The sequence below is a fragment of the Seriola dumerili genome, unplaced genomic scaffold (assembly GCF_002260705.1).
Source record: "Seriola dumerili isolate Sdu_G_001 unplaced genomic scaffold, Sdu_1.0 BDQW01000110.1, whole genome shotgun sequence".
NCBI classification, from domain to species: domain Eukaryota; kingdom Metazoa; phylum Chordata; class Actinopteri; order Carangiformes; family Carangidae; genus Seriola; species Seriola dumerili.
The window spans coordinates 9,593,107-9,607,114 of record NW_019174365.1 but is presented as its reverse complement, the minus strand read 5'-3'; the positions used below and the strand labels follow the sequence as shown (position 1 = coordinate 9,607,114).

At 38.4% G+C, this 14,008-nt stretch overlaps 1 protein-coding gene across 1 annotated transcript; it reads left to right on the top strand.

Annotated features, from left to right (window-relative positions):
- Positions 1-7,866: 7,866 nt before the first annotated feature.
- Positions 7,867-9,328, top strand: dpm3 (dolichyl-phosphate mannosyltransferase subunit 3). Its single transcript, XM_022747319.1, has 2 exons — positions 7,867-7,921; positions 8,155-9,328. Exon 2 carries the CDS (start codon positions 8,203-8,205, stop codon positions 8,479-8,481), a length of 279 nt encoding a protein of 92 aa, XP_022603040.1. The 5' UTR covers positions 7,867-7,921; positions 8,155-8,202; the 3' UTR covers positions 8,482-9,328.
- Positions 9,329-14,008: the final 4,680 nt, after the last annotated feature.

Genomic DNA, 14,008 nt, shown 5'->3' with positions numbered 1-14,008 from the left:
AATGTTAAGCTAACTGGCTATTGGCAGTCGCTTCATACTGAGCAGGTATGGGAGGGGTATTTTGGCAAGAAGGCAAATAAGCATATTTTCATAAATGTCAAAATACTGCTTTAAAGCAGCCTTGATTAATATTTTTTTATAATGTACAATGTATCAAACAGCAATGTGAGAACAATGAAGTAATTATTGTTATTAATTATCACATGAATCTGCAGCACCCCTCTGCTTTTTGGAGCTTTATAGCGTGTTACAGTTTATAGTTCCTGCCGCAGCAGGCAGCTGCTGTCAGTGAAAAAGCTCTAAAAGCCCATTATACACAACCTGCTCAGCACTTCATGGCAGACAGACAAAGTTAGAGAATAGCTGGTGAAGCCAGATATTTCTATCATGAGTTGGTAGAGAATAAAAGCAGAGCTAAAAGAGGGCAAATACTATCCTTACATTTGCCTAGTAGCCATAAACACGACTCCAATTGAATGATGATGTTGCTCTTGTAACTGGTGGATGTGTAAGCAACTGTTGGCTGGCAATTTCAACATATTAACATGAAAGATGATGATATGTCAATGTTGTGTTCAAAACTGCTCCCAAGTGACCAAGAAATTAGTTATTGCAGGTTTAACTGCAGACTGAAACTAAGAATGTGGATATCCCCTCCTATAGAAATGATTTCATTCTGAACCCAGAGGAATGGTTCACTGGTTTAAAGCATTAAAATCCTGTCCTGTCCTGGAGCAAGTGTGATAAGTGGACCAAGCTAGATTACATAGCTTTTTGGCTCTTATGGATAACTTTAAGGCTGGCGTAACTTCAGATATACTGTATGTTTTTACACTCTGCCTGTAACTCAACAACTAGGATATTATTGTTTCCATAAAACCGAGGTGTGGAATAACGTTTCAGCGAGACTAATGATAGAAAATTCTGTGTAAGAAATGGTGTGCGCAGGTGTGGGACCGTTGCATGTGTGGTTAGAAACCATGATTTTTGATTGAGCTTCATGCAGTATATGACATATCCATTCAGTCAGTCAGGATGTAGCATATCGTGAGTGGTTTTCCACCATGGTCAAACATGCTGAGTCGGACCTCATTCATCCTTGCACAGTTAAAATTCCAGGTCTCTGAAAAGTGAAAGGCAAGTCAAATCAGAATGTCAACAGGGGATCTGTAAACCACACGTTTTCTAGACGGCTCTGTCAAGACCAGCTGTGCATACATCATAGCCTGAATGATCTGTGTGTACAGTTAGAGAAGGAAATAAAAGACAGAGAGAGTGAAGGACAGACATAAAGAAGGAAACAGAGAGAGAGAGACAGACGTGTAACAGCATAGACCAACAGATGCACACAGAACATGAAGTGGGGGAAGGGGAGTTGGTATTTGATCTGTGACAAGAGAAAAACAGTCTAAACATCTCTCTGAAGTCTGACGACTCCGTGGTCCTATCTGTTACCGTGTCAATACTTCCCAACGGCCCACCCTGGCCTCCTTGTCTGTCCCTCCTCACCTTCCAGATGCTCACCCAGTGAAGGGGTGAAAGGTTGGCAGGTGCCTGGGGGAGCAGCAAGGAGCCTCAGGGTCAGATTTCTGAGAGGTCAAGCAGCCGCAGTCTTAGGGTGGAACGAGTGAGGAGGGGGCACAATATGGCTTGTGTCCAGAGCAGGAGAGAGACGGGTCCACAGAGCAGTAGTCTCGCCTAATCAACTTCATTTACTGGCAATGGAGGTGGCCACAATCAGCTTTCAGGGTATTACCCACTGCCCTCCACAAATCCATAATCCTTGAATCCTTGACCTATTGCATTTTCAATATAAAGTCAATGACAGTCACAATAGCATCAACAAATCTACGTGTGTATGTGTGTGCGATTTCAATCCCAGAACTGATCGGTAATGGCGAAATGAATAAGTGGCTCCAGCTTTCAATTGTCAGTTAATGATTATATGTGACATACTGCACAATTATTTAAGTCTGTAGCTTGTTTGAATGCAAACTGGAATGTAATTGGTTTTGGAGAATCAACTAACAGCATATTGATGTGTTCCTAGATGAGGCTGAAGCCACGTGGTTTCTCTGAGCATGCAAAGCAACATGACTTCAGCCCTGAAAGCCCGACCTAATCTGGTGGAACAAGAACGGACATCGTCTATGTAATGAGAGACCAAAGGCAATATCTTGTACGCAGTCAGTGATGCTTGCATCCATCGGTTAGATGTAATGAGTTTTTATATGTATCTTCATGTTCAGTTTGGCTATCTAATGCATGTCCCAGTTTCTCCACAGCCCCCTAATTGCATCAGTGAAACGAGTCGATAAAGTTTGCGTTGAAATCGGTGTGGTATTGGCAAGAGATATGTCCTCCTGATGGTTTACAGCTCTGTGCAACTAGTGATCAGATTTTATTCACCCATACAGTAGCTACTTCTCTGAAAGACCTTTGTGCAATAGATCTATCAATGGAAAACGATGTAGTGAGCAGATAAGACTGCAGGACAGAACTCCCCTCTTCCCCCCATTACGATCCATTATGTGCACACAGGATGAGGTCAGTTTATTCTAGTCTAGACATGTAGCCCTAAATCATCCACCCCTTGCTGAGTACACTGCACTGACCCACATTAATACATTTATAATCAATACCTCCTCAGGTCCCGTGCATGGACTCGCCTATCAGATGTTGAAGGAAATTGTGCAGTCCAATTTAAAATGGCCTCAGGGAAAACTTTCATAACCATGTGCCAATTAGCTCCACTGTCAATAACGGTAATGCTAAAGGACATTGTGTTCTGGGGTGAGAAGAGGGGATAGATAGATGGAGGAGAGACATCATCAAGCTTATGCCCGTTGTTCATTGTTAATGGCTGTTACACTGACAAGAAGCATTGGATCAGACACACACACATATTGTGGGCCGTGGATGTGAAGGGGCTGTGTTATGGGGCAGAATTACACAACCCATGAAGATAATAAGTAATGACGTCTTATAAAGGTCAACAAACAAAGCACTAGTGGGACAAATACAGGCCCTGTGATGAGATTCATTAGGACAGCATTGAGAGCGTGGAGAGAGAGAAAGAGGGGATGAGGGGATGAGGGGATGGGGAGGGGGCACATTCCTCTGTTGTTTCACAACGGCCGTCACAGCAGCAGCTGAAACAGGTGTGTGTCTTTACTCAGGGCACGGAGGGCAAGGCAAGTGCTATTCTCACATGGTTCAGGCTGGTCACACTTGACCACACTCTGACCTTACACCCACTTGAGTAGCCCAAGACTTCATTAAGTAGGCCCTAAGTAGCACGGGGGTCCCACAATTATTATCCCTGCAATTTAATACAGACTCTCGCCGTCCCTAAATGATCTTGACTCAAGGATATTTATGAGAAGTGTGCTCGTCTATGTCAAAACTTTCAGGAGCCCTGCTTTGAATTTGGGACCCCTGATGGGAAGTATCACAGGGCTCTCCACCCTGATGCATTTACTTTGATGCACAGTCACCTCACCTGTCTTAGGAGCCTCTGCTTAAACTTGCAAAGTCACTCCACAAACTCAAGCACAGCTTCACTCAGTGTGGCCTGTCCAGGCACAAAAAAAAAAAAAAGCAAGAGGTTGTTGCCGTTATAAAGTTGGAAGCACAACAGCTTACTGAGTCTCGTGCAGAGACATGGACACAAACCTAACAACCCCTTGAGTGGGTGAACATACAACTTGGTTATTACGAGTCAAAGCTTCAGACTTGAGACTTATGTCACGAGGATCAGCACTTGAGACTTGACTTGGACTTGAATGACTTCTAACTTAACCCCCTAAAGACTTGAGATATATTCAAGTCTCAAGTTTTATGTACTAAAAATGTCAAACATAGGCGAATCATCGTTGATTTTGTAAGATGGGAATATTTAATTATGCATAGGCTAATAGATCTATGCACTGAACTACTGTGTCAGACCTGATGATTTTCATGATATTGGTATCTTATATCATTGTTTTTTTTATTTTTGTTGGCCATTTGATTGTGTTATAGAATAATGTTTACTCCTCATGTATTGTACATGTAGAGTGGCAGGTATAATCAATCTATTTTTATTATTTCTGCCTTGGTGTTGACCCTGTGAAGATGAAACAGGTTGCTGTTTTATCGCTTGACTGGAGACTTCAATTGGACTTCAAAACGGCTCGGCGACTGGTCAATTCTTCAGATTTTCAGAAAGTCATGGTATTTCTTGTGGCTACATATTAAAATTTCTTCTGAATTATTCACTGAAATGAGTTTCTGAATAGATCTGAGGTGAGCTTCATCCTTCATCAGCAAAGCCTTTTCTAAACTCGGGCTGACAAGATCTCAGGGTTTTCAGAGGTTGCCTCATCACACGAACCAACCCCTCATAGTTCTCTGATTGCTCTGCCGTTTAACTTCCAGGCTCAGTCGAGTTGAGCTGATGCTCTCAGGGCAAAAAATGTCAAAGCAAAACCTTGAAGCTTGAAAGACTTGGGCTGGTTTTGCTAGGCTCACCTTTCCCGGACAAGTATCAGTTCTCGCTCCTCCGCCATCGATATCCCATGGAAGCTGGACATGGTGACGCACTTTTAGTCACTCTTTCCTTTTCCCGAACACATCTACACACACACATCTAATGACAACAGAACCCACAGCTATGGTCGCCAGCTCAGGAAACAGAGGTTTCCTGTTTTTGAGTCCAAGCTCTATTGTTATCTTAAACAACGTTTTGACAGTGCATGCTCTCTCTCTCACTCTCTCTCTCTCTCCTTCTGTCTAGTTTTCTCAGCCTCTCCGGCTCTTGCTCCACACACTTGAAATATTACACAATAATTATCCACCCAAATCTTGATCCCTATATAGCTCTTTAGTGGCACACATTCTTATCTGGACCTTTCACTCTGTTAATATTGACAAAGCGAGAGAGATAGAGTCAACACAACTCTCCATTACAACCTTTCCTGTTTTATCTATGCCTCTTATCTTTGCTTTCTGGATGGAGTCACACAGTTACTCCTATTTCTGCACTTTAGGATGAAGTATCTCCTCTGCCATCGCTCTGCCTCATGCCAATCCCTCTCACACACTGTCTTCATGCTTTTTATTTATTTAATTTTTTTTTTTTTCTCACTGCCTCTGCCTGCACTGCTTCACTCGCTCCCTGCTGTGGGAACTGAGATGCTGCATGCAGTCTATGGCGCAGTCGAAGGTGTTAGGGGGATTGAAGAAAAGTCTGGATAAGCAACAGCTGGATTTAATGCACCATTAAGGTCATTGGTTGTTCAAGCTGCACCTGCAAATCCCCCGATTTCACCCCCCTGTCTAAACCTCTCTCCCCTGTCTGCTCCCTCCCCACCCTCCTCTCCTCTTTTCTCTGTTGCCCTCTCCTCTTTCGTGCACATATACTCAGTCACCCCTTCTTTTCATTCCTGGTCCTCTCAGCTTTCTCTCTCTTGCCCTGTCAGCTATGAACCCCTCCTCCTCCTCCCTTTTCTGGTTCTTTATCAAAAATAACTGCTGCCACCGCTTCACCCCCGCTCACTCTGGTTCCCTACATCCCTGTCTCCTTTCTTGTCTCACCCTGCATGTCCTTCTCTCTCTCTCTCTCTCTGTCTCTCTCTCTTTCTCTCTCTCTCTTTCTCCATGTCTCTCTCTCATTCTCTCTGTTTCAGTGCCCCTCCTGCTCGCAGGCTGTTGTGTTGTGTCTGCCAGGCCTTCTCGGCTGGAGCACAGGTTTCCTGAATACTGGAACGGAACAGGAGCTGGCAGGGAGATACACTGAGAAAAGCCAGATCGGCTGTTCCCACTGAGTGTCACACACGCTCACAATGCTGCTCATACCGATATGACACGGGCAGGACACAGCACACGCTATCATGTATGTAATACTGCAACATGTCTATCCCACCTGGATTCAGTTTATTCTACTGATACAATGGAGAAACCTGACCTTGACAGTCTGATATGTATCATCTCACATCTTATTAAGTGTAGCAAGTAGGTCCAGGCTATTCTAAGTTGCATTAAAACTAATCAAAAATGATCTTATGATTCCATTCTGAGTATTCTTTTCATTTATTGGAATCCCTACCTTTAAATGTATCACTGTATTCCTAAATAACCACAATTTTGATGATTAATTGATCATTTATCAGGCAGACAATTGCCAAACATTTACTGGTTTCAACTACTCAAATACAAGCATCTGCTACTTTTCTCTATTTTATACCACTGTAAATCAGATGTATGGGTTTTTGTGAAAGTGAAGCTGTAACATTGGACCGCGGGAAATCAGTGCTTTCATTATTCTCTGAGTTGCTATGGATTAAATCATAGAATTATTAGAAGCTTAAATCATACTCCATGTAATTAATAAATGGTGACAGAAACAATGAATTGCAACTCCTGTGCTGGAGCTTCATGTTTAGAAAATCAAATGTTCAAGGCAATAGCATATATCATGGCAGTTTTACAAAACCACAAAGCCATTCACAAGATAAAGCACCCTCAAACTACGATGCAAACTTGGAAAGATAATTGTTGATTCAGGATTTAAAGATTTACTTTTCAGCAAACAGACATAAACCCTTACTATTTTCCAGCCAGCATAAACAGAAGAAACAAGTTTTACCCCTGACGCAGACACACAGATCGTCACTTACACTATTAACACTGGGGCAGACAAACATAAACACCACTGCCCTAAGAATAACTCTCCATTTTTCCCCAAAGAATAATGTTTATTTCTCAGTGGCTCTTTAATGTGTCCCTCTCCTCGGCTAAGTGAATGATGTTTACATCTCCCACTACTCCTGATTTCACTCTGGAGGTCTGTGGCCTCTGCACCTGGACAGTTCACTGCCCTGAATGCACAGACGTGCACCATAGCACCTAAAGAGACATGGAGATCTAACAACTGTGAGCTCTCGGTGGCCCCTAATGAAATTGTTGCTGGATTCCTTGCTTTGGAATAACATTAGTGTTTATAGATAGCTTTCAGCTAGTGCTAATGGTAATCTAATTTTTTAAATGGCTTTTCTAAATTAAGAGGATGACACAGAGAAACAGTTAGAGGTCTGATGTGTGTTAAAAGTCTGACAGGGGCCTCATTGAAACAAATTGTTTTCTTTCGCTCAGCCGACAGGGCATCGGTGCTGTTAATACATCAGACAACATTCTAGTGCAGGGTTTTAATGAAAACCATAGACAGCTACAACATTAAGATTTATTGAGAAGATAAGGAGCCAGAGGAGCTGCATTAATTCATCTTTCTGACCTCTGTCTTCTCACTGCTCTCTTTTGCCTCTCTAAAGGCTGACGACTACAAGAAGACAGGAAACATAGAATAACCTATAATATGGATTTAATAAAACTTACATCATGAATTTCCCCTAGGGAATAAATAAAGTATCTATCTATCTATCTATCTATCTATCTATCTATCTATCTATCTATCTATCAAGGGTGTATTATAAATAACTAAATAAAGTAGCCCATGTAAACAATAATAGCAGCAGTACAAATAAATCAATACATACATAAATGGTATAGTGCAGGGTTTACATATGACCATAATCATCAAAATATGTAAAAACGTAGGCTAAAGTTATGTTCTTTTAGTTTTCTATAGGCTACACCTGAAAGATTCTACTGTCTATTTGAAAATTGAGGTCTATTAAGAATAAATCCTAATGCCTAAATATGAAATTTGAAACTTCGAATAAAACCATTTCTTGTGAATAAAGCATATGGCGAATAGTATGAAAATTACAAAAAAAATAACAAAAAAAATAACAAGAAACCAATAATTCACTTTTTGATGCCGTATTTGTTAGTAACATAAAAAGTAACTACATTTCCCATAAGGCGTTGCGGTTTTCTACGTCATTAACGTGCGCAGGGCTGAGGTGGCGTTTAAGAGGAGGTAAACACATCGGATTATTGCTTGTAAAACTGATTATTGAATGAAATGCCCCTTAAAAGATCGATTAATTTCGTTGAATCCATTACTTAGGTACGACTGTGGTTTTCCCTCCGCCTACCCGATCTTTGTCGTCCTCTTGTGTTGTAGCAGCGTCGCTAACAGGGTGCTGCCTTGCCGTGCTAAAGCTAAGCTAATTGAATGAATCGCTTTAGAACTGTCCGTTTCTGTTTCAGGTTGTTTCCCGGCTGAACTCTGCTAAACTCCCCGCGGCTGCTCTCGTCATGACTAAACTTCTGGAGTGGCTGTTCGGCGTGTCGCTGGTGGGCGCTGTCTGGGCTCTGGTCACTTTCGACCTGTTGGACCTGAGCCTGCCGAAGACGTACAGAGAGGTGGCCTGGCCAATGCCGCTGTACCTGCTGGTGTCATTTGGCTGCTACTCCCTGGCCACCGTGGGATACAGAGTGGCCACATTCAATGACTGTGAGGAGGCAGCTAAAGAGCTGCAGGGGCAGATCAAAGAAGCCAAAGAGGACTTGAGAAAAAAAGGCTTAAAGATGTAAAACCCGACAAGGACTGTGTAGAAACTTTTGAGAGAAATGAAATGGATCCTTGTGATGATGGAGTCACTCAATAACAAAACTGTCTCTTGTGTGAAATGTGTTGGATGAGTTTGAACTGTGAACTGACACCATCTTTACTGATTCCAGCAGGCTTGAACTGAACATCAGTCACAACAGCCCTTCATGCAGCAGTGTTTGTTTTCATGCTGTCTTATTCACTGGCATGTGTTTCAGATTAAATGTTGATCAGATGTGCTTCAGCAAATGATAAATTAATGGCCCAATTGATAATTTTCTGGGTTACCCATAAATGACAACAGATAAGATTTAACTTTGCTAAAAAGAAATGTTCACCATTCTGACTATTTAAAGATCTCAACTGAAGCTAAATTAATTATATTAAGCAATATCACACCCGGTTCAAATCAGTGTGTAGTAGGTGGTTGTATTGATTAGCACATTTTAAACCAGATTAAGGACTCTTAGCAGTGAGCACAGGAGGAGACTACACACAGAGAATACCTCTGAGTTCTTAATGCCAGTATGCTAAATTGTCATCTATAACCAGTTGTGCATCAGTGAACAAATTCAACCCAAAGGCCACATTGGAACAACCTGACTAAAGGGTGTTTCTGCTGGGAATTCTCAGATGCTTTCAATCTGCATCAGCTTCAAAATTGTACCACAGTGTCAACCGTGTTGTGTGTGTCTGGAGATTGTTGCTTGTCAGTATAGATGAGCTAGATTTTATCTGTAAAGTAGTGTACATTCCATTGTCCAATTTCAGACTTGAGCCCTGCGGCTATTGCTTGGACTTAATTAAAATGCAGTCTATTTTCTTCAGGTTTTCTGCCTACAAATGTGTGATTGTGTGTGTATGTCTCTGTGTTTGTGGGTTAGCGAGTCGAGATTGGGCCAGAAGGTATGCGAGTATGTGCACGAGTGCTTGCATATACGATGCATTCCTTCTCCAAGCATAACCCACATGGCCTGAGGGTTTTATATCAGCAGCTCAATGCTTCCCTCTGTGCAAGAGACAGACCTCATTTGTGCCATTTTGTAGTTAACGACATGGATTATACATTATACAGCATTTCCTTCGTTCCAGTCAGAAAATGTAAGTTAAATACGTAGTTCAGAAGTAATCCAATGTTGGCAAGTGCAGGTCTTTTGTGTGAGCCTTAAAAGGCTGCCTATGCTCATTTTCAGTGAGTCCCTGCTGTGCATAAACAAAGCATAGCCTGGCCAGAAGCATCATTATAGGGTTTCAAAAGCTCCTATAACTTCAGAACAAATGCAAAAGAGTTGGCAGTTCTCTGTGCAAGCTCTGCCTCTTGCAACGTCACCCCCCATGAATGTCTGCAAGCTGTTGCTAGAGCAGGCTGGATGAAAGGCAACCTGTTATTTACCAGAAAGTCTTCTACTTTGGCAATTACACCAAAGGCTTCCCTCTGTAGGCAGTTATGCTCTTACACATAGCCACATGTGAAATAGTCGATCACTTTTCTTTGTCAGCATTCTCCTCAAATATAACTTTGAAGACATCCATCTGTTCGTTGTTTTTGTGCAGGCTATCAGACAAAAGTATATATCAGATTAGGCCAAACATCTTAGAGGCCACATACAGTGCATGTTCATGTGAACAGTGCAAGCATTTTTCTGCCTTATTCCTTTAATCCCTTATTTCAAATGTACCCGTACATAAACTTCATCCCAGACATGGCCCATAGCATTTACATAATAGCAAGTCTAAGTGTAATCTGATGCACAGACAGAGATGTGTATGAAAGTTATCCCACCACAAATTACCTCAAACACTCAAGCTTTTTTTTTTTTTTTTTTTTTAAATCTCCATGTATTTCATGCATAGCAAACTTGAGATTACTAACATCACCACTGCTGTTTTTTTGGTGGGTGAGTGGCAGCATTGGTAAGAGAGGATGCACCTGATAGAGTACAGTAACTTGAAACACTGAGCAAAATCCATAATAATGACTGAATAGTAATTTTATATCTCCGCCTGCATACTCTTGTGGCTTAGAGGTGAGAGGTTTGCTCCTCCGGTGAGGAAGCTGCAGAGAGCTGGCTTTGCATTTCAATGGACCTCTTAAAGATTCAGTGTTGTCAACTTTGAGAGCTGTTATTAGGGTGCATCATTTTGGCAGTGCAGCGGTAACACGCCTTGAATTGGTGCATTTCAGCTGCCAGATGATGGGAAAGAATAAAGCTAAAATGAGAGCTGATTATCTTCTGTTGTTGGTTTAAAATTCAGTGACTTCAATAGTCCTGACCTCTTTCTCTTCCTCTTTCTTAGAAAAGGACTTGGATAAAAGTTGTAGGCAGCTGGATGCTTCCTTTTTTAAAATGATATTAAAAGTAGGTTTTAATCTCTAAATTTAGTCACTTTAGTCACTTAACTGTGCTGTAGGTGTACTGTATGTATGGAAGACTATTTCTATCAGAAAAAAATGAACACAAGTAAGTAAAAAATACTCAGGGTGAGTCAGAATTATGAGATACATAGTTAAAATTTTGATTTTAATAAAGTTAAGATGGTCAAGTACTCTTAAATCCACCAGGAACATACTGTATGTTTGCATATATGTTGTTGGCCAACATAATATCTTGCCGGAATATGCCACGTTGCATTGTGGCAAAAGTTGAGTCAGATTCAACCGTTTTGCCAGATTACATGTATTTATTTCAAGGGTGTAGGTTTAGTCTCAACACTGGTAGGGACGCAACAACCCTGCCACCCCTCCAAAACAAAGATATTGTCTTTTTAATGCCATCAACCAAACCATTTATTAACATATAAGATCTGAATTTACATTCAGAAGGATCATATGTCATATAATATTAAGGCATAAAAATGTAAAAGTATAGTAAGGTATAAAAATATCATAGTATAGTAAGGCATAAAAATGTCATAATATAGTAATTCATAAAAAGTCATAATTGTAAGGCATAAAAAGTAATATTATAGTAATGCATAAAAAAGTCATATTATAGTAAGGATTAAAAAGTCATAGTATAGTAAGGGATAAAAAAGTCATAGTATAGTAAGGCATAAAAAGTCATAGCATAGTAAGGCATGAAAAGTCATATTATAGTAAGGCATAAAAATGTCATAGTATAGTAAGGCATAAAAATGTCATAGAATAGTAAGGCATAAAAATGTCATAGTATCATAAGGCGTAAAAAGTTATAGTTTAGTGATGCATAAAAAAGTCATATTATAGTAAGGCATACAAAGTAATATTATAGTAAGGCATAAAAAGTCATAACATAGTAAGGTATAAAAAAGTCACATTATAGTAAGGCCTAAAAATGTCATAGTATGGTAAAGCATAGTAAGGCATAAAAATGTCATAGTATAGTAAGGCATAAAAATGTCATAGAATAGTAAGGCATAAAAATGTCATAGTATCATAAGGCGTAAAAAGTTATAGTTTAGTGATGCATAAAAAAGTCATATTATAGTAAGGCATACAAAGTAATATTATAGTAAGGCATAAAAAGTCATAACATAGTAAGGTATAAAAAAGTCACATTATAGTAAGGCCTAAAAATGTCATAGTATGGTAAAGCATAAAAAGGTCATAGCATAGTAATGCATAAAAATGTCATAGTACAGTAAGGCATAAAAAAGTCATAGTATAGCAAGGCATAAAAAAGTCATAGTATAGCAAAATGTCATAGTATAATAAGGCATAAAAAGTCATGTTATAGTAAGGCATAAAAATGTCATATTATATTAAGGCATAAAAATGTCATAATATAGTAATTCATAAAAAGTCATACTATCATAAGGCATAAAAAGTTATAGTCATTCATAAAAAGTCATAGTATCATAAGGCATAAAAAGTTATAGTAATCCTTAAAAAAGTCATATTACAGTAAGGCATAAAAAAGTCATATTATAGTAAGGCATAAAAATGTCATAGTATAGTAAGGCATAAACAGTCATATTATAGTAAGGCATAAAACAGTCATATTATATTAAGGCATAAAAATGTCATAGTANATAGTATAGTAAGGCATAAAAAGTCATAGTATAGTAAGGCAAAAAAAAGTCATAGTACAGTAAGGCATAAAAACATCATAGTATGGTAAAGCATAAAAAGTCATAATATAGTTAGGTATTAAAAGGTTATAGTATAGTAAGGCATAAAAAGTCATAGTATAGTAAGGCATTAGAAAGTTATAGTATAGTAAGGCATAAAAATGTCATAGTGTAGTAAGGCATAGAAAATCAGTTCTGTAAGGTATAAAAACATCATAGTATAGTAGTGCATAAAAAGTCATAGTATAGTAAGGCATAAAAAAGTCACATTATAGTAATGCATAAAAAGTCATATTATAGTAAGGCATAAAAATGTCATATTATAGTAAGGCAAAAAAAGTCATAGTATAGTAAGGCATGAAAAAGTCATATTATAGTATGGCAAAAAAATGTCATAGTATCATAAGGCATAAAAAGTTATAATTTAGTAATGCATAAAAAAGTCATATTATAGTAAGGCATAAAAAGTAATATTATAGTAAGGCATAAAAACATCATAGTATAGTAGGGCATAAAAAGTCATATTATAGTAAGGCATAAAAAGTCATAGTATAGTAAGGCATTAGAAAGTTATAGTATAGTAAGGCATAAAAACGTTGTGGTATAGTAAGGCATAAAAATGTCATAGTGTAGTAAGGCATAGAAAATCATAGTTCTGTAAGGCATAAAAACATCATAGTATAGTAGTGCATAAAAAGTCATATTATAATAAGGCATAAAAAATCATAGTATAGGAAGGCATAAAAAAGTCATATTATAGTAAGGCATAAAAAGACATAGTATAGTAAGGCATAAAAAAGTCACATTATAGTAATGCATAAAAAGTCATATTATAGTAAGGCATAAAAATGTCATATTATAGTAAGGCATAAAAAGTCATAGTATAGTAAGGCATGAAAAAGTCATATTGTAGTATGGCAAAAAAATGTCATAGTATCATAAGGCATAAAAAGTTATAATTTAGTAATGCATAAAAAAGTCATATTATAGTAAGGCATAAAAAGTAATATTATAGTAAGGCATAAAAACATCATAGTATAGTAGGGCATAAAAAGTCATATTATAGTAAGGCATAAAAAGACATAGTATAGGAAGGCATAAAAAAGTCATATTATAGTAAGGCAAAAAAAGACATAGTATAGGAAGGCATAAAAAAGTCACATTATAGTAACGCATAAAAAGTCATATTATAGTAAGGCAGAAAAATGTTATAGTATAGTAAGGCATAAAAAGTCATAGTATAGTAAGGCAAAAAAAAGTCATATCATATTATGGCAAAAAAATGTCATAGTATCATAAGGCAAAAAAAGTTATAGTTTAGTAATGCATAAAAAAGTCATATTATGGTAAGGCATGAAAAGTAATATTATAGTAAGGCATAAAAAGTCATAGTATAGTAAGGCATAAAAAAGTCATATTATAGTAAGGCATGAAAATGTCATATTATAGTAAGGCATAAAA